Source organism: Diadema setosum, chromosome 11, assembly GCF_964275005.1.
Source record: "Diadema setosum chromosome 11, eeDiaSeto1, whole genome shotgun sequence".
NCBI lineage: Eukaryota > Metazoa > Echinodermata > Echinoidea > Diadematoida > Diadematidae > Diadema > Diadema setosum.
Window position 1 is genome coordinate 1,780,696 of NC_092695.1, and position 18,474 is coordinate 1,799,169.

Here is an 18,474-nt window from a genome sequence, read left to right on the forward strand (position 1 = left end):
TCTTTTTATTCCAATGCCCCTGAAACCTGATTCAGCAGAAGAGAATTGTATATGCATTGTGAAGTAGGTGGTAAATTGGGTTGTCTCGACTGCCTATTGATCCCTGTCATTTTTTTTTTGTTTTGTTTTGTTAAGTGTTTGTGTTTTTTCAGTTCTCGAACATTCACTGAAATGCATGAATTTTTTTCAAAACCTGCATTGCAGATTGCATACGGACAGGATCCAGAAGCGGCACTGCTGACCTTCTCCAACCACTTTGAGGCCAAGAAGGCATACCAGTCCACCGAGGCAGTCTTCAACAACCGCTTCATTAAAGTTTTTTGGCACGTCCCTCCTGAGGTACTGTTCATGTTAACTATCATCAATACATAACTGCTACTGCCATTATATCTTGTAGTATACTTCTGCTACTACCACTCCTACTAGTACTACTACTATTACAACTGCCACTACTGCCACTACTGCCATAATTACTGTAAAAGTGGAAATTTTTGCGATGTTGAAATTTTCGCGTATTTCGTGCAACCAGAAATTAGCGCGAAAATAAAAGCACATGAATATTTTTGCTTACCATGTAGTCCAGTAGTTGATGTCTTGATTCTGCGGAATTAAATGCACGCAGAACTCTACTTACCCGGCTGAGTGCGAAAAACTAGTCACGCAAAAATATCCACTATTACAGTGGTAGATTTACTTCAGCTACCATTACTATCACTACCACTACCACTATTACCATGATGATGATGACGACTACTACTACTGCTACTACTTCTTCTTTCTTTACTACTGCTACTACTTGACTACTTCTATTACTTCTTATACTATTACTAGTTCTGCTGCCAGTATTTCTCCTTTTTCTTTGTCTTATCTTGTTCTTGTTCATCCTTTGTGTTGTTCCTTCTCATCGTTCATATTTTTTATGCCTCCGCAACGAAGTGGCCGGAGGCATTATGTTTTCGGGTCGTCCGTCCGTCCGTCCGTCCGTCCGTCCGTCCGTCCGTCCGTCCGTCCGTACGTCCGTCCGTCCGTCCGTACGTCCGTCCGTCCGTCCGTCCGTACGTCCGTCCGTCCCGTTTTGTTTTTGTCTATATATCAAGAACCGTGTGGTGGTTTTACATCAAACTTGGTATGAGGGTATATCCTTGGGGGATAATACTTTGTGTGGATTTTAGGGTCACAGGGTCAAAGGTCAAAGGTCACAGGTTATTTTGTGAAAAAAAAAATTGAAATTTCATGTTTTTCTCCATATCTCGCAAATGGTTCAAGGTATCTTCATGGAACTTAGTATATATGCTTGTACTGATGGGCAGTGATTATCTAGGGAAGTTGGGGTCATGGGTCAAAGGTCAGGGGGGTCAAAGGTCAAGGTCAACTCCTCAAAATATCACTACTTTCCTTAAAATGCAATATGCCTGAAGGTTTTTGTTTTTTGTTTTAACTTGATGTATGCATGTATTACCCAATATATATTCTGAGGGAAGTTTCTTGCCAAAAGGTCAAAGGTCAAAGGTCAAGTGAAAGTGCTGAATTGCACTTTTTCCTCCATATCTCAAAAGTAACTCGAGGTATCATCATGAAACTTACATATTTATGCATGTTCAACCTGACAGTGATTCTCTTTGGAACTGTGAGGTCAAAGGTCAAAGGCCAGGTTTAGATAATGCTATTTTTCCATTTGATACTGAAATTATACTTTTTCTCAATACCTTGAAAATCACTCAATGCATAAACTTATAAAAGGGTCAAAAGTCAAGTAAAAATCATCAGTTCCCCAAATACCTGCACTCTGACATTTTAATCATTCATCCAATTGAACCTAGTTCTAGGAAAGTGAACATTCAGCACATTTGTGGCAAACCTGTCATTTTAATATTTTGCCAATTGTGTGAAACTGTCATGACACATTGTCAAGACATTGTACTATAGACCTATTAGGAGAACCATGCATTATGCATTATCAGTCGCCATAGCGATATATCTAGTTTCCTTTTTTTTTTGGGGGGGGGGGAGGGGCTCGCTCCAGTGACATGAATAAGGTAATGATAGTGCAGCAGATTACTTAACTACGTATCTGTTGCTCATGATAGTTTGAGCACATGATATGACTGCAAGAAAACAATCAATTACAGCCAATAAATTTGTATAGAGGAATAGACTCAATATCTATGTCATTGCCATCCCGCATCAAAATCGAAACAAACCATGAAATTGTATCCACCTTGTCAAGTCTGCCATTGTGGATTATAAAGATGTTAGTAAGTCTCTTCTCGCTCATACATGGATATATTCAGCAAGTGATCATGGTGTAGCACTAGCTTTCTCACTACAGCAAGTTAGAGTGAGTTGCTGTGAGTGAGTTTCATATCTATGAACATTAAAGGAGTTAATTTCTCTCTGTGATACAAGTAATGGACTCTCCACACAACATAAGTGAGAAGACAGGATGCACCTGGTATCACCAAACTGGTCCTGATTTATGTCAAACTTGCCAGAAAACTTGCCAAACTAGATTTAGAATTCATTCAACCAACCTGCAAGCACCTTCAAAAAGCTGGCTTGAATTATATACAAGAGTCTGACCAAAAATGTGTTGACCTTCCCTGCTTTCTTGCTTAGTGTATCCACTAGAAGTATGATGCAGCTAATGCACATGTCTCTTAACCTTAACAGTAAAAACAGAAATCCATTGAGTTATGAGATGTTGATATCTGGTCACAGAACACCAGCGGGGAAGGGGATCAGTCCCATGCAGCCAGGAAGCCTGTCAAGCAACGGATCAAACTCCCCTCCAAGAATCAACTCACAGTCATCCGAAACCATCCAGCACCTCAAGAAAAGGTATGTTCTGCTCCTAGTTTGGTTTTATCCACCCTCCATTTGAGCCAAATTGTTGACCTTTAGTTCACTAAAGCATAAATTGTTTTTTCCCCAAAGTTTTTTCTGAAGATCAAACACCAATTGTTTTTCATACCATCTTGATCATGAACTCGACAGACATGACTTCCATTCCACAAAATCTGGGCAGAGTTGGAAAGAAATGTATGACATATTTCCTACATCTGTGACTGTATGTGTAGTACAACATTGAAAATAGCTCCAGTCATACAGTTAGTATTCCTGACAAGATGTGATGATCGTATCAGGACAACTCCCCCGGAGGACTAGTCCCCCGGGGACTACTCCCACCTGACAGCTCCCCCGGAGGACCACTCCCCCGGAGGACGTGTCCCCCGGAGGACTACTCCCCCGGAGGACGTCTCCCCCGGGGGACAACTCCCCCGGGGACAACTCCCCCGGAGGACATCTCCCCCGGGGGACAACTCCCCCGGGGGACAACTCCCCCGGAGGACAACTCCCCCGGAGGACAACTCCCACCTGACAACTGCCCCGGGGACGTCTCCTGGGGGACAATCCCATAACTGAACAAAGATGTTTCTTATTCGTGTCCTAGAAATTAAAATTGAATTCATCTGTGTAAAAACAGTATTCTTTTTATACAGAATTTAAATTAAAGTTAACGTTACCTAAGACACGTCCATCTTTATAACAAAGTTTTTGAAATCTCAGCACAAAGTTTTTACTTTTGTACACGCTACATGTAATGTCGAAAAAAGCAGAAACGCAGGTCCATTTTATCACTGAAAGTTGGTCAAGAGATAAACACATTGACGGAAACACGCTTTTGAGGGGAGAGTTCATTCCTTAGCATGTACCTGTTATTCTTCATTATTTTATAATATTTTAAGAAGTCCATTCTTTGATGATTTTCCTTTTCTTTTTGCAATTCATGATTATGGTAAGGAATATGCTAAATGAAAGAAAGATATTATTCAGAGGGGTAAAGGCTCAAATTTTTGAGTTCCTCTACAAAGGAATATGTTGTTAGAAATACCCTTTTAATGGGGTTATGATTTTCATCTTAGATTCTTATGATAGTTACTATCCTATATGTCACTGTCAGTAATACTTTATTGTGCAATTTTCGTTTGTTATATTGACTGTGAATTTATCTGAACATCATTACAATTCTTAATGTCGGAGAAATAATTGACAGAAAAAAATATGAATATTCTGTGCCTGAAAAGACTTGAACGTGTAAAAAGGTAATAACACCTTCCAACAGCCCTGGGAAAGCACACCCGCACGACCAACGAAAATCTCTCAACCACAAAGATGGGATGATTCGAGTTTCAATTAATTGAAAATTGAGTTTTGTTTCATACAGTTTTATTTGATAATGTTTGAACATGGAAAAAAAAATGTCTAGCGTAAGAGTAATTGAAGTTAGTATGCAAACAACACTTTTGCACGTAATGGTATACCGGAGATTGTGGTATCAGATAATGGTACACAGTTTACAAGTGACCAGTTCAAAGAGTTTGCTTGTCAGTACCAATTCAAGCATGTCACGTCTTCATCACTTTCTACATAGCAATGGGAAAGTTGAAAAGACAGTACAAATCGCAATGTCTAATGAAAAAGGCAATGAGAGATGGAGCAGATCCAGGTTTGGCATTTCTTGACTATCGGAACACACCGATCGATGGGCTAGATGCTAGTCCTGCACAATTGTTGATGCAGAGGAGGACAAGGACCACCCTGCCAACAGCTAGGCAGCTGCTGAAACCAAAAGTAATAAAGAATGTGCAAACAAAGCTGACCAAGAAACAAAAGTGCAGTAAAATTACTTTGATCGAAGCGAAAAGCGTTGTTGTTTCAAAGACAAAGTTTCCAAGAAGTTGCATAATGGAATGTGAAGGAAAAATGCTCCTGTCAAAACAGAATTGACATCAGAAGAGGTACAGCGGAAAACAATCCTAATGCAACAAAGCTAGATGACTCAACATAATATCGTATCACAAGATCAGGTCAAAAATATGGACCAGTGTAAAAACTTTTCTATTTTATAGGATAGATACCGGAATTTGACGGGAAATGAAATGACAATGATCACGGGATTGTGATAATGTGTGTTGAACTATTCATCTGGAGAGTAGAGTTGGTTACATTTTGAGTGCAATAAAAGTGTTTCATCTAACTTATCAAAAGTAACAGCTTTGTCGATTACTATAAGAGAAACAATGATTAACGTTTCTTCAAAGACAAAAATAATACATTTCTAAAAGTTAACAAAAGTACAGTTTACAAAACAATCACAAGTATTCCTCCAAGTGTGAAGAGCGAGATTGAACTTACGTCGTTATAAGAGTGCGTTGTAATGTGTCATACAAAGCCGTGATATCTCAATATTGAAGTGAAGTGTTACTCACTTTACAAGTATCAGTAATGTTTGTGTTTATAAGATATGTTGCTATGATTACACATGTAGTAAAGTTGAATGTAAGATATAAGATATGGCAAGTCAAACACGCCCATACAAGACGTATTTCCATTATTACTCAAATAGGACAAGTATATTGTGTGAACAACGTATCAAATAATTGCCATTATAATCCTAAAAAGACAATAGCTTATTAATTAAGTTTCAGTGGTAGTTGATAAATGAAAAAATCTGTGTGATAAAGAGAAACTTTACTTTTCAAAAAAAAAAAGGGAGATGCCAAAAGTTTGAAATTAGTACAGTTTGAACGCAGAGACTAGTGCCTAGCTGTGCAGCACCAACCAATCCCAACAGAGATGATGCTGTTGCTATGCTCTATAGTTGCCTCTCTCGAGAAACCCCGGAGGTAGATGTACTACCTCAGCAAACTTCCTTACTTGCACCGAAGACCTAGAAGAATAAAAACATATCAACCTATCACCTGCGTGTTAACAAAATGTGCACATAATACTTTTTGACCAGTGTCCGTTTCTTCCCTTGGGCATCCGATGCAATCGATATCGCTAAAGCATTTGCATTGTTCAAACTCGTCATGATTGTAATACAACAAATTACTGCCAAGATCGTATGCTTATTCTGACTGATTAAAGAAACAACTAAGGAACTCTCTATAAATGCAGGCTAAATATTACAGTTGTCATCCCTTGATATCTCTTAGAGCGATTGGCTAAAGAGGATGACATTTTCAGAACATGCTCATCACACCTTAGTTTGATGACTTTGTGCCTACTGACACCATTTTTGAAAAAAAAAAAAGAACGAAAAATGCGAAATCCAGGGTGCCCCGGCCGAAAAGTTGGTCGCCGTTTCGGCTTTAAAAAGACATTTCTGGTTATAACTCGGCTATTTTTTGGTCAATTGTGATGGTTTTGGTGTCTAACCCCATGTTTTGGGGGTCAAGGAAATGGATAATAATGATTATTTTAGTGTAAAACCTAATCTTCCACATGATACTAATCTTTTGCCCATATTTAGGCATAAAATTTCCTTGCCTTTTACCCCTACCCCAACTGCCATTTTTTGCATTTTTTCTGTATTTTTTCAAGTAGTATTGACTACCATACTCTTAATAACAAGTTCTAGCTATCAATCTGGTGCTTTCTACCAACAATAGTACAGCAAGGGTTATGTTATACGTGTGTCATGCAGATACCGGTATGTGGCTGGTGCATTCTAAAAAAACTCCAAACTCCAAATTTTATTGTCCGAGAATGGAAATTCTTTTTGCCCAATTGATCGTGGGCCCGGCAGCCACTGAGCAGCGCCAGATCGACGTTGCTCTAACCTTTTCAACTGTTGAACGGCAAACAAGGTAGCAGCAACTCCCATCTTTTAACGTCTTTTGGTATGACGCGGCCGGGGTTTGAACCCACGACCTCCCGATTGTGAGGGCAGCCGCTCTACTCACTGAGCCAACACATCGGTACGACAGGATGCATGGTAACTGTGCAACCAGTGCTAATACTGTTTCTGCATTATAGTGCCTAATGCCGGTTGTAAGATATTACCTTTTTACACGTTCAAGTCTTTTCAGGAACAGAATATTCATATGTTTTTCTGTCAATTATTTCTCCGACATTAAGAATTGTAATGATGTTCAGATAAATTCACAGTCAACATAACAAACGAAAATTGCACAATGAAATTACTGACAGTGACATACAGGATAGTAACTATCATAAGAATCTAAGATAAAAATCATAACCCCATTAAAAGGGTATTTCTAACAACATATTCCTTTGTAGACGGAGACAAACTGAAGAAACTCAAAAACTTGAGCTTTCACCCCTCTGAATGATATCTTTCTTTCATTTAACATATTCCTTATAATCATAAATTGCAAAAAGAAAAAGAAAATCATCAAAGAACGGACTTCTTAAAATATTATAAAATAATGAAGAATAACAGGTACTATCTAAGGAATGAACTCTCCCCTCAAAAGCGTGTATCCGTCAATGTGTTTATCTCTTGACCAATTTTTCAGTGATAAAATGGACCTGCGTTTCTACTTTTTTCGACATTACATGTATAGCGTGTACAATGGTAAAAACTTTGTGCTGAGATTTCAAAAACTTTGTTATAAAGATGGACGTGTCTAGGTAACGCCAACTTTAATTTAAATTTTATTTAAAAAGAATACTGTTTTTACACAGATGAATTTAATTCTAATTTCTAGGACACACACACACACACAAAAAAAATCTCTGTTCGGTATGGGATTGTCCCCCAGGAGACGTCCCCGGGGCAGTTGTCCTCCGGGGGAGTTGTCCTCCGGGGGAGTGGTCCCCCGGGGGAGTGGTCCCCCGGGGGAGTTGTCCTCCGGGGGAGTTGTCCCCCGGGGCAGTTGTCCTCCGGGGGAGTCGTCCTCCGGGGGAGTCGTCCTCCGGGGGAGACATCCTCCGGGGGAGTAGTCCTCCGGGGGAGACGTCCTCCGGGGGAGTTGTCAGGTGGGAGTAGTCCCCGGGGGAGTTGTCCTCCGGGGGACAAGTCCTAGACCCGTGATGATGTCCATGATGACTGTAACTAATCTAACTTTTGTCAGTAGGTGACAAAACCTGTCATGGTCCTCCATTCACTCTCTGCTGAAATGAATAGCAGTTTTGGAACTTGATGATTATGTCTAAGACTGCTTTTCGTTATTTCCTTTTATAATCAGGCAATAAGAAGCATATTTTTAAAAACATGTTTATTTATCATATGTGTGCATGCATCATCATCATCATACCAGTTTTAACATGGGTCTGTCCGTAATACGGGGGTGGCCGGATTTACCTCACAGCTCTCACAGCAAAGCAGATCATGCCATTTACTGCTTCAGACAGTCATCTTGTGATTTCCCTGATAAATACTTCAGCACTTCGGCATTATGCTAATTGATGTTTAGATATTCATAACACGCAACATTTTAACCCTAACTAGGCCGGGCTATTCAGGTAGATGATAGAGCCGGGGGGGGCCTCCCAGGCTCCCCCTCCGGATCTCGGCCGTCGACCGCGCGATCGCGACGAAAATTGGCACACGCATTGCCTATGATGTAATCTAAAGTACCAGGAAGTTAATTTTTTCAAAAATTATCATTTACACCAAATTATGCTAATTTATGCATAATGATGCATGAAATCAGACAATTTGGTATAAATCACCAAATAAAGCTCAAAACAGGCACATTTTTTGTGTAAATATTCTTTTTAGTGTCCTTAGCAAATGTAAGAGAAAAAAATTGCGCAATCAGGAAAAATTTCCTCAGTATTTTATTGTTTTTTGAATTTCTTATGTATTTCTTTGTTTTTTCGACTTTATGTTTTCCATTGTTTTTTCGACGAAATTTGTCCGTGACATTGTTCCAAACAAGAAAATGCATTATTAATTGATTTTAATCAATAAAACCCCAAAATTATCATGCTTTTATGAAATTTGCCTGGAAACACAGTTTGCATTGAAATTGTACACGAATTCACGTTTTTGAGCAATTTTTGGTCTGACATGCACGTGCATATTTATGCGCAACTTCGGAACCGCACACCCGGGCATCGCAAATTTGGTGTCAAGAGATGCGGGAGATTCGAAAGAAAAAAGTCATGAAACGTCGCGGCGATAGCTTCTCGCGATAGCGATACATCGCGCGAAACGTCGAGGGGGGGGGGGGCCTCAGAGGCCCCCCCCCCCCCCCGGCCTAGTTAGGGTTAAAACATGTTTATCATATATGTGCAAGCATCATCATCATCATCATCATCATCATACCAGTTTTAACATGGGTCTGTCCATAATACGGGGGTGGCCGGATTTACCTCACAGCTCTCACAGCAAAGCAGGTCATGCCATTTACTGCTTCAGACAGTCATCTTGTGATTTCCCTGATAAATACTTCAGCACTTCGGCATTATGCTAATTGATGTTTAGATATTCATAACACGCAACATTTTAAGCCACTCACAATATTGAATGTTGATAAGAAAGTGCGTAATGTATTAACAGTGTTTACATGCAACAGCAACATATTCATCTGTAGGATAGGGTATTTATCCAGATATCATTTGTGTTTTTAGTTTTCTGGGGAAGTCACTTAGGCCCGAATTCACGAAGGTGGTACAAATGAAACCATGGACAAAAACCATGGAGCGCCAAGTGTTGCACAGAATATTTCGTTACGAAATTGGTCATTTCGTCGACAAAATGACCGTTTCATTAACGAAATTTTCATTTCGTGGACGAAATGTTCATTTAGTTACAAAATGTTGTAATTTCGTTACAAAATAATCATTTTCATCGACGAAATGACTGATTTCGTAACGAAATATTCCATGCGACACTTGGCGCTCCATGGTTTTTGTCCATGGTTTAAACCATGGTTTCATTTGTACCACCTTTGTGAATTCGGGCCATAGAGTCTCACAATCCTTCTCGAAAGTCTGCGAAAAATATAGTATAATGAAGACAGTAACAGTGATACTTGCCTTTTCAAGTGTTCACTCTTGCATTGCAACACTTGGCAAGAAAATGTGGGAATTTTTCTTGGAGATGCATGATTGAAGGTTCCCCATTTCTCCAACATGCAACCCTGCCTCAGGTGGTAGCGAACCCGGGCAAGACCTCGTTAACCAAGACCATCTACAATCAGAAAGCCATGAGTGTAAACGAAAGACTTGTCACTGTACAGAACTCCCGGCCTGGCTCCGCGCCCCCGGCGGCCGTGGCAGCCAAGCAGGCTGCGGCTGTCGCCCAGAACTCGCTGACCGTGGCCAAGAAGCTGGCTGCCGCCCAGGAGGCGGTGCGTAAGAAGCAGGAGGAGGCCAAGCGGCTGATGACGAGGAAGCAGCAGGAGATTCGCAAGCAGAAGCAGGCCCTGATGGACAAATTCCTTGCTCAGCAGAAGGTGAGAGGTGTTACTTGGTATTCAGCTACAAAATGTGGTATAGTCATGCTCATTTTAGCATCTTTTTTTCTTTATGCTCTGCTGAGTAATTGTTTCAGTAAAATACAGGTAATTTAAACTAAATTTAATAGAAAAACGACAAACAAATGGATGAAGATCACTCACTTGTCTCAATCTCTTTTTGCAGGGGGTTAAAACAGTAATATTTCTTTACTAGTTCGCGGTAAACTTTGATTAAAGTCTGAATTTTGTGCACTCTGAAGCATATGCTGTGCAAACATTGCCATACCTTGAAGTGATGCTCATGCATAGCTTTGTTCGTCATCCAAAGCCCTTACTTTCAACCACATAGAGAGTTACATATGTTTAAAACCATATCAGTATGATGGGTCGCATGAGCAACATATAGCATCAAATTTGTTTCTTTGTCTTCAGGAGACTGATTTCATTCAGTCTTTTGTCGGTCACCCCATGAATTATCAAAGCACTGTAACCCATTGGTGGTTAGACTGAAAATTATTGCTTTAACCTTAACATGCGAGGAGTAATTTGCTTCATCTAGTCAGATCATAGAAACAACCTTTCTTCATGCTCTGAGCATAACAAATTAAATTATCAACCTTCTCTTTTGTACTAATTGTCATACGTTTTCATCTTAGGATCATGTACATTTACAAATGATTTTACAAAAAGAAAAGGGAATGAAGGAATTACAGACAAGAATTTGAAACATGTTTGTGAAGAAGATTTTTTAAAAAATGAATATATGACAGTGCTTCCTTGTCATGTCTTGCCCAGATCTTGATCTCCAAGTTGGAGCAGGGCAAGTCCACCCTGACGACGGAGAAGAAGGCGGAAATCATGAAGTCCATCAAGATGCTGTCAGACAGTATTGAGAGGACAAAGAAGGAGCTCGTCGTCAAGGCTGTTTCCAAGGATAAGAAGCAGGTGGGTGTGGCCAAAGGACAGGTGGTAAGCACTGCAATCTAGACACTGGCTCTTAAAGTGATGGTATAGTTTTAGTTGAGACCTAACTTCTGGTTTCTAGCATTTTTTGATGAGATAATTAGAAACCTTCTATGAAATATGAAAGAGGATGTAATTCCAAGAGGAATTCAATGTTTATTTGATGAAAATTGGTTTTGAAATGGCTGAAATATCCAAAACAGAGCAATTCTAATAAGAGGTGGGACCCGCCTTTTATTACCGATCGCTTTGTTTTACTTTGTTTTTGGATGTCTCAGCTATTTCAAAACCGATTTTCGTCAAATAGACTTTGAATTCCTTTTAGAATCGCATGCTCTTTACTGTTTTGTGAGTGGGTTCTTGGTATCTCGCAAAAAAATTAAAAGCCAAATCCTCATCTCCACCAATTCTATACCATCCCTTTAAAGAAATCCAAACCCCAAATATAAATGTGGATTGAGTGTTTGTCAAAGTAAGATCATACCTATATAAACAGAGAGTAATAAAAAGTACCGAAACTAATTAAAACCATTAATATGTCTTTTGAAACATGGCTACTGCTTTCTCCAAATGGCAAACTATGCAGTACAAACTGACAATAGTTGTGCATTTTAGTATCATTTTACCATGGTACAATACTATTCAACATTATAGCCATTATAATGATAAAAATGATGATAAATGGCAATGATGAAGCTGATGATAGTAATGATATAATGATGTGATAATGTTAATGTTAGATTGATGTGATATGTGGAATAGAATATCAACTAATATGAAACAACCCCCTTTGGCATCTTTTCCCCAACACAGACTGAGAGGGAGCTGTTGGACACGGAATTAGATTTGTACAACCAGCAGTCTGAGGGCGGGGACACCACACAACTCCGAAAGAGGGTGGCTGAACTCAGGAGAGAGGTAAGGGTGTGACCCACTCCACATTTCATTTTGGGCTGCATCAATGTGCCCTTTCAGATCAAAAACAAAACTTGTTCTTACAAGCCTGCATTCATTGAGGCTGTATAAATTTAGACCATGGTTTAAAGGTAGGGGATACCTTTTACAGACCTCCCAAAATGCAGCAAAACATTAAATATGAACCTCAGGGGATTTGCTTAGGCCACTGCTTAGAAATTTGGAAGTCAACAGTTATCTAAAATTTGAATAATGCACAAAACTCAACTACTCAGTAGTTCTGTGTGTCAGCCACACTTAAGCCTTTTTGTTGCATTCTTCTGTATTTGTGATCCATAAACACAAATCTAAAAATACAAGAGCTGATGTAATAACATATAAAGTGTGTGGCAAGAATGTATATAGAAATGTTTGTAAGTGTTGATGAACTTTCTTCACAAAATATACATGATGGACACACATGCAATACACTGGTCTGCAAAGGTAGCCTAGTAATGTACTGGAATTTACGGTGAGCCCCGAAAACAATTCAATTCAAAATCTAACGGTCAAAAAAATGTACTAAATGTTACCTTCCACTTTCAATACTTTATGGGAGTTTCTAAAATTATACTCTCATCAACATACCACTGTATTTATACAACTCTTCATTTAAGGCGTGCAAATGGGATTCCCTACCTTTAAGTTTTGTCCATGGACTTATTAAAGTTTGAAATAAGCGTACATATGACTTGCAATCATCAAGGCGCGCTTGTTGTTGGACGTCTGTCAGTGTACATAATCTGTCGTGTGCATTTACACTGGAGAAACTCGCATATACCTTTGTGGTCGATTTAAACCACCTTTGTGAATTAGGGCCAATATGTTTAGAAATGTGTTCCATTGATAGTTGAGTAAATTTAGGTCTTATGCAACCCTTCGTGTGTGAGTGTAGCTGAGCTCATAGATTAACTTGGGAAGCTTTCCCGTGAGCATTCAGTCACCTATCCAAACTTGATCTACTTGTAAATTGAGAAAGCCCACTCGGGTGTAGTGATGTGTCTCAGCCCAACAGGAATGCCATAATGAACACAGTAGGGATTAGGGAGGTAAGGCAATCTTTATTCATTGACAATTACTTTCCAGTCATCTGTGCAAATCGGGAAACAAAGCTAAGCATTAGGGTGAAGCAACTTGATCATGTGCTTGAGCTTAGCTTGACCTCATATTTACTGCAGCAATCAGCATATATACATACCTGGGTCCCATTTTATAAAACGTGTCATCAGTAACAACTACCACATTTCTGTGACAACTTTGCTCTCAGCCAATCAGATGCAAGGATTTCAGTAGCTCATGACACCTATAGTAACTTGTCATTGATAACAAGTTTTACAAAAGGGGACCCTGGTCATACTGTTGCCTATGAGCATAGTAAGATTTATGTGTTTGATTGACAGCTACTGACTTGGACACAGCTGTCAAGTAGGGTGTTATATACGATCAGTGAATAACTTTATCTGACATTGCATATCAGTTTGTTGAGTTTGCTCACTGTGTTAAACTTCTTATTTGATTTTGCTTGATAATGACAAAATGACAAAAGGTAATTTAAAATCTTAAGACTTCATGAAATGTCAGCTTTGATATTCTTTGCATTGAACATATCCAGTATATTCATGTGTATGACATGTGTATTGGTGTGATGTATGATAAACACAAGACACCAAAAGAGGGGGGGGGGGGGAAGAAATACAGTGCCATAGAATAATATTTGTGAAAGTTACAGTAGTCCATGGTTACATGAAAAGTAAATACGCACTTCCAGTGATGACAAAGACTTGAATTAAAAGAGCAGCTTAATTAGTACTTCATATGAATTACGTGAATAAGTATTTTTCTGTGTGCAGGCGATGTCGCTTGGAATTTTGGATAGCTCCAGTGGCGGCAGAGGGCGTGGCCAGCCCCGGTCGCTACGGGGGCGAGGCCGAGGCAGGGGGAGGGGCTTCCTGGCAGCCAGGAGGCGGAGCTCCAACACAAACATCGTCGTGGACAACCGACCCAAGGGTCTCGTCGTGGGAGGGTTTTCTCCAGAAGATAAAGATGAAGTCCTTGTTCACTTCACAGTAAGTCTAAAAGATTCTCAAGAATTCACAGCTTCACAGTTACATACCTCTCCATAAATTTTACTCTGTTGTGTTCACACTTTCACTTAGTGCTTTTAAAATTTTCAGAGTAATTTTATCTGGTCCAGACTAGTCCTTTATATCTCCTTATTTGTTTAGCCCATGAAATGAGCAGACAGTACAGATGGGAAAACTATCATAAAACAAGAGAAGCACTCTAGGAATGCACACCTCTGCCACGCATCTTGTTTCCACCACTGATCTTGTTCTTCCTTATAGATTGGTGATTTCCACTCATACAGAGTTTTGCTGTTTTATATTCTATTTTCTCTCGTAAGTAATTTTTTTTTTTTTTTTTGTGGTTCCCCTGATGTTTCAGAATTATGGTGACCTTGACAGCGTGGAGTACAATGAAGACACAGCAACTTACATCCTTGATTTCAAATCTCGACAAGAGGCAGAGATGGTAAGGAAGAGGAAACAGTACTTTTTGTTCTCTTGTGTTTAACCCTATCTGTGTCACAGGCCGATTAAATCGGCCCAAAACCTGCCATGTAAATGCTTCAGCCGATCTCACCGGCCCTATTTTGACTGACAGATTACTTCAAAGGCTATGACACTACCACTCTATAAACTCATTTGTGATTGGCTGACAGTGTATGGAAACGGTATCCAGTGTGAAAAAAAGCTTCCCCATCTTCAACCAATCAGGAAAGCCTTCTCAAAGTCCAAGAAATTGTGGTGGCCCCGCACATGTTTATTTGCATTCAGACTGCAATGTATTGTGTACAGTTTTGCTATAGGTTTCTTGTGTGGAGAACCTTCACGAATCTGTATATGTGGGACTGTAAGAGGATCACCGTGTGCGATGAAAATATCGTACACATGGGTCAATTTTCATCCATTTTATCTAAGTCAAGATAGTAAAATATGAAGTGAAAACATTCAGGATAGGGATTTCAACATCTTTGAATTCTGTGAAGGGGTATAGTTCCAGTGATATCGGCTTCATAAATGAACTGTAGAATAAATGAACACTGCACATTCAGTGCAGCAGTTGTAGCTGTTTACTCAGCACTAACAGCGGTGCAATGAGTCTCTAGTTAGCCGGGGCTAGCGGGGTAGGGTGCTAGGAGCAATAAGGTTACAGTAGCCTCCTACCTGAAGCTGCACAGTCTCGGTCTCGAAGCTGAGGTATGTTTGACTGTCGATCATTATTATCTAATAAACCGTTTCTTTTTGAAACTTATGTTCAATGAAGGTTTGTCATAAAGCAAATGACTACAGTGATAGTTCAATTCTGTTTCAATGAGGAGAGTGCAAATAGAAGTCTAGCATACTCGACAGGAATGGACATTCTGAAGATTGAATATTTTCAGTGACAGTTTTTACCCTTAGATTATCATATCATTAATGGCAATATTATCGGACACGAATAATCTAAAATACAAGTAAAAGCTGTATAATCAATTAATATTTTCATCCTGACTAGATGTAAGCACACTTTATCTACTTTCAGGCCAACATTTCATTCATAAAATCAGAAATTATGCGAAGTGTGTGAAATGTAGGTTGTACTTGCCACACACTTTTGTTCATAACATGAAAAGTACTTATGCTACTGACAAAAAAATCACATCATCTGAAAGCTGAATAAATTCTCTACAACATTTGTGCAGACCTTATTGGGATATAAGAGCATGTTGTGTAAGAAAATGAGGTGGTAACATGTAGAAGTAAGTCTGCGAAGATAATTATGTGACATAAGAGGGCGTCCTACTTAAAATTTGAGGATGCCCTCACTCAGATTATTATGCAATATGATTGCTTGCTGTAGAGCATTTATTATGTCCTTTTCAGCCACGCAGCACAATTTTAATTCAGTAATTGAAATCATAATTCGAGAACGTAATTTTATTCAGTGACTGTGCACATTTTTTCTTGTGACCAGTCCATTGTACTTGAAGTCTGTTTACTTCATCTTTTGGAGAAATGGTAGATTTGAGATGATCCTCCCCCCCCCCCCAAAAAACAAAAAAAAAAACAAAAAACAAAAAAAAAAAAAAAACACCACATATCCAGGGCCCCGTACTGTCCACTGTTGTATTGGTATATATGTCACAATTCATTGTTTATTTGTATATTCTACATGCTCATGGCTCTGTTTCACTAACATGGGAACTAAATGGAGCCCAGCAATAATACTAAAAGTTAGGGCAGATTCAGTTCACATCTTGCAGAAAGATTTTTTGAGATACAATATTTGCTGCTTGTCTGCAGGTGCTGGAATTTATTTCTTACTTTGGACATGTTTTCTTTTTCTCTAGGCTGTTGCCAAGGGCAACTTGTTCAAGGGAGTCCAGCTGAGTCTGGCCTGGCACAAACAGCTTGACCAGACAGTGGACATCATAGAGGACAGCCTTGACCCTGATGGGGACCTCCTCGACAATGAGGTTAGTCTTTGATACACTCTGTATGTTGCAAGTCGTAGGACTAGTGAATGCCTAAGACTTTGACTGGGAATTAAACTTGAGAGACACCTAGCTCACTGTCCTGTTTGTTTTCTTTGAAATTACATCACACAGATTTGAAAGGTCACTCATATACCCATATATGTAAACCTACATCACAAACCCCACAAAAAGTCACAAAGATGTATTTTTCAGTGGGTCTGAAAATAACATTTAAGGTCAACTCAACTTGTGTTGCATTTTTTGTGTTATCTGACAAAATCCTCCCTTTCCTCTTTAACTGTGAAGCTTGAAAAGCATACGATTTAGAATACAAGTAGTATTTTCCAGGCAGTTTTTGTTCATCCATTTTACTTTCAGTTTTTGAATTTACTCTTCCTCCCCTTTTCTGTACATTACTTATATGCAAGTGCGCATGAAAAATCCTACAGATATAAAAACCAACGTGCCTGCTGCGACAAATTACTGTCTTCTGCTCATGCAGAAACTGGCATGTTGGGCATGCAATTTCATGTAGTAATAGCAAACAAACAATAAAAACCGTCTGAAACAACACTTCTTACAAGACATTGCTCTTTGCTTTCTTTATCTAAACTCTTGCACTCTTAGGAGGAAGAGGAACTGGAGGATGAAGTGGAGGACGACATCGACAATGACCTGCTGGGTGACGATGAGGACGATGATGATGAGGAAGAGGGGAGGTCATGGAAACGATGACGCAAGCCCCTCGCCGACAGCGACTATTTGGCTTCAGTCTCATGTGATACATATATAGGGCTCAACAGTGTTGCCTCAAAAATCGACCTTGACGTTGTCTGACACCAAGACTTGTTAGAAAATGTTCCTGAAAATTGAGAAAACTGCATGACAAACAAGAGCGATGCCACTCTAATTTTGAAATGAAACCATTTAATGCAGTGCTTTTTGGATTAGATATATTTTGATATTGATTTCTTCAGCCTTGGCAACAAAGCTACATGCTGGTTAATTGGCATTCTTTGCAGCTCTGGATATGCATCACATGTTCACGACTTGAGCGAAATATCACTTGTACACGTATATCTTAAGCATTTTGATGACTGTAATGTTTCACATTGAAGACATCATTTGTTGATTTTGATTTGTCATGGCCAAAGTATGTGTTTATCGTGAATATTATATTTTCAGTTTTGATCGATGGGATAAACAGTGATTCTGGTGCACAACAGACTAGATATATCCACCACCTGGTGGCTGGGCCAGGAAAAATTGAGATACGACCTTGCAGTGTCAGGAGGGATGTATGTGGAGTATGAGAATGATTAGCAAACATCATTATGATTCTGTATTTCCCCATTCATTGTAATGAACACTTTGGCCCGAATTCACGAAGGTGGTACAAACAAAACCATGGTTTAAACCATGGACAAAAACCATGGAGCGCCAAGTGTAGCACGGAATATTTCGTTACGAAATTGGTCATTTCGTCGATAAAATGACAGGTTTCGTAAACGAAATTATCATTTCGTGGACGAAATGTTCATTTAGTTACAAAATGTTTTCATTTTGTTACAAAATAATAATTTCATTGACGAAATTACTGATTTCGTGACGAAATATCCATGCGACACTTGGCGCTCCATGGTTTTTGTCCATGGTTTAAACCATGGTTTCATTTGTACCACCTTCGTGAATTCGGGCCTTTATGTTCAATCGTGTGGACAGGGGTAGTTGCTGAAATGCTAGGCATTTGTTGAGAAATTAGCATAGTCAGTAATGTTATCTGTATTCTTGAGCTGGTGATTTCTAGGCTTATGAAGTGAG

The 18,474-nt window shown here is 39.3% G+C and overlaps 1 protein-coding gene across 1 annotated transcript in view; it reads left to right on the top strand.

The window, feature by feature from the left end:
- The window catches only part of LOC140235518 (RNA-binding protein 26-like), a 35,346-nt gene extending 17,312 nt beyond the window's left edge, over positions 1–18,034 (top strand). Inside the window, exons 11-19 of the mRNA XM_072315542.1 lie at positions 205–339; positions 2,719–2,838; positions 9,909–10,214; positions 11,013–11,162; positions 11,994–12,098; positions 13,985–14,200; positions 14,580–14,666; positions 16,528–16,653; positions 17,281–18,034. Of these exons, the coding sequence (XP_072171643.1) occupies positions 205–339; positions 2,719–2,838; positions 9,909–10,214; positions 11,013–11,162; positions 11,994–12,098; positions 13,985–14,200; positions 14,580–14,666; positions 16,528–16,653; positions 17,281–17,388 (1,353 nt within the window). The 3' untranslated portion in view covers positions 17,389–18,034. The remainder of the gene's footprint in view (positions 1–204; positions 340–2,718; positions 2,839–9,908; positions 10,215–11,012; positions 11,163–11,993; positions 12,099–13,984; positions 14,201–14,579; positions 14,667–16,527; positions 16,654–17,280) is intronic.
- Positions 18,035–18,474: the final 440 nt, after the last annotated feature.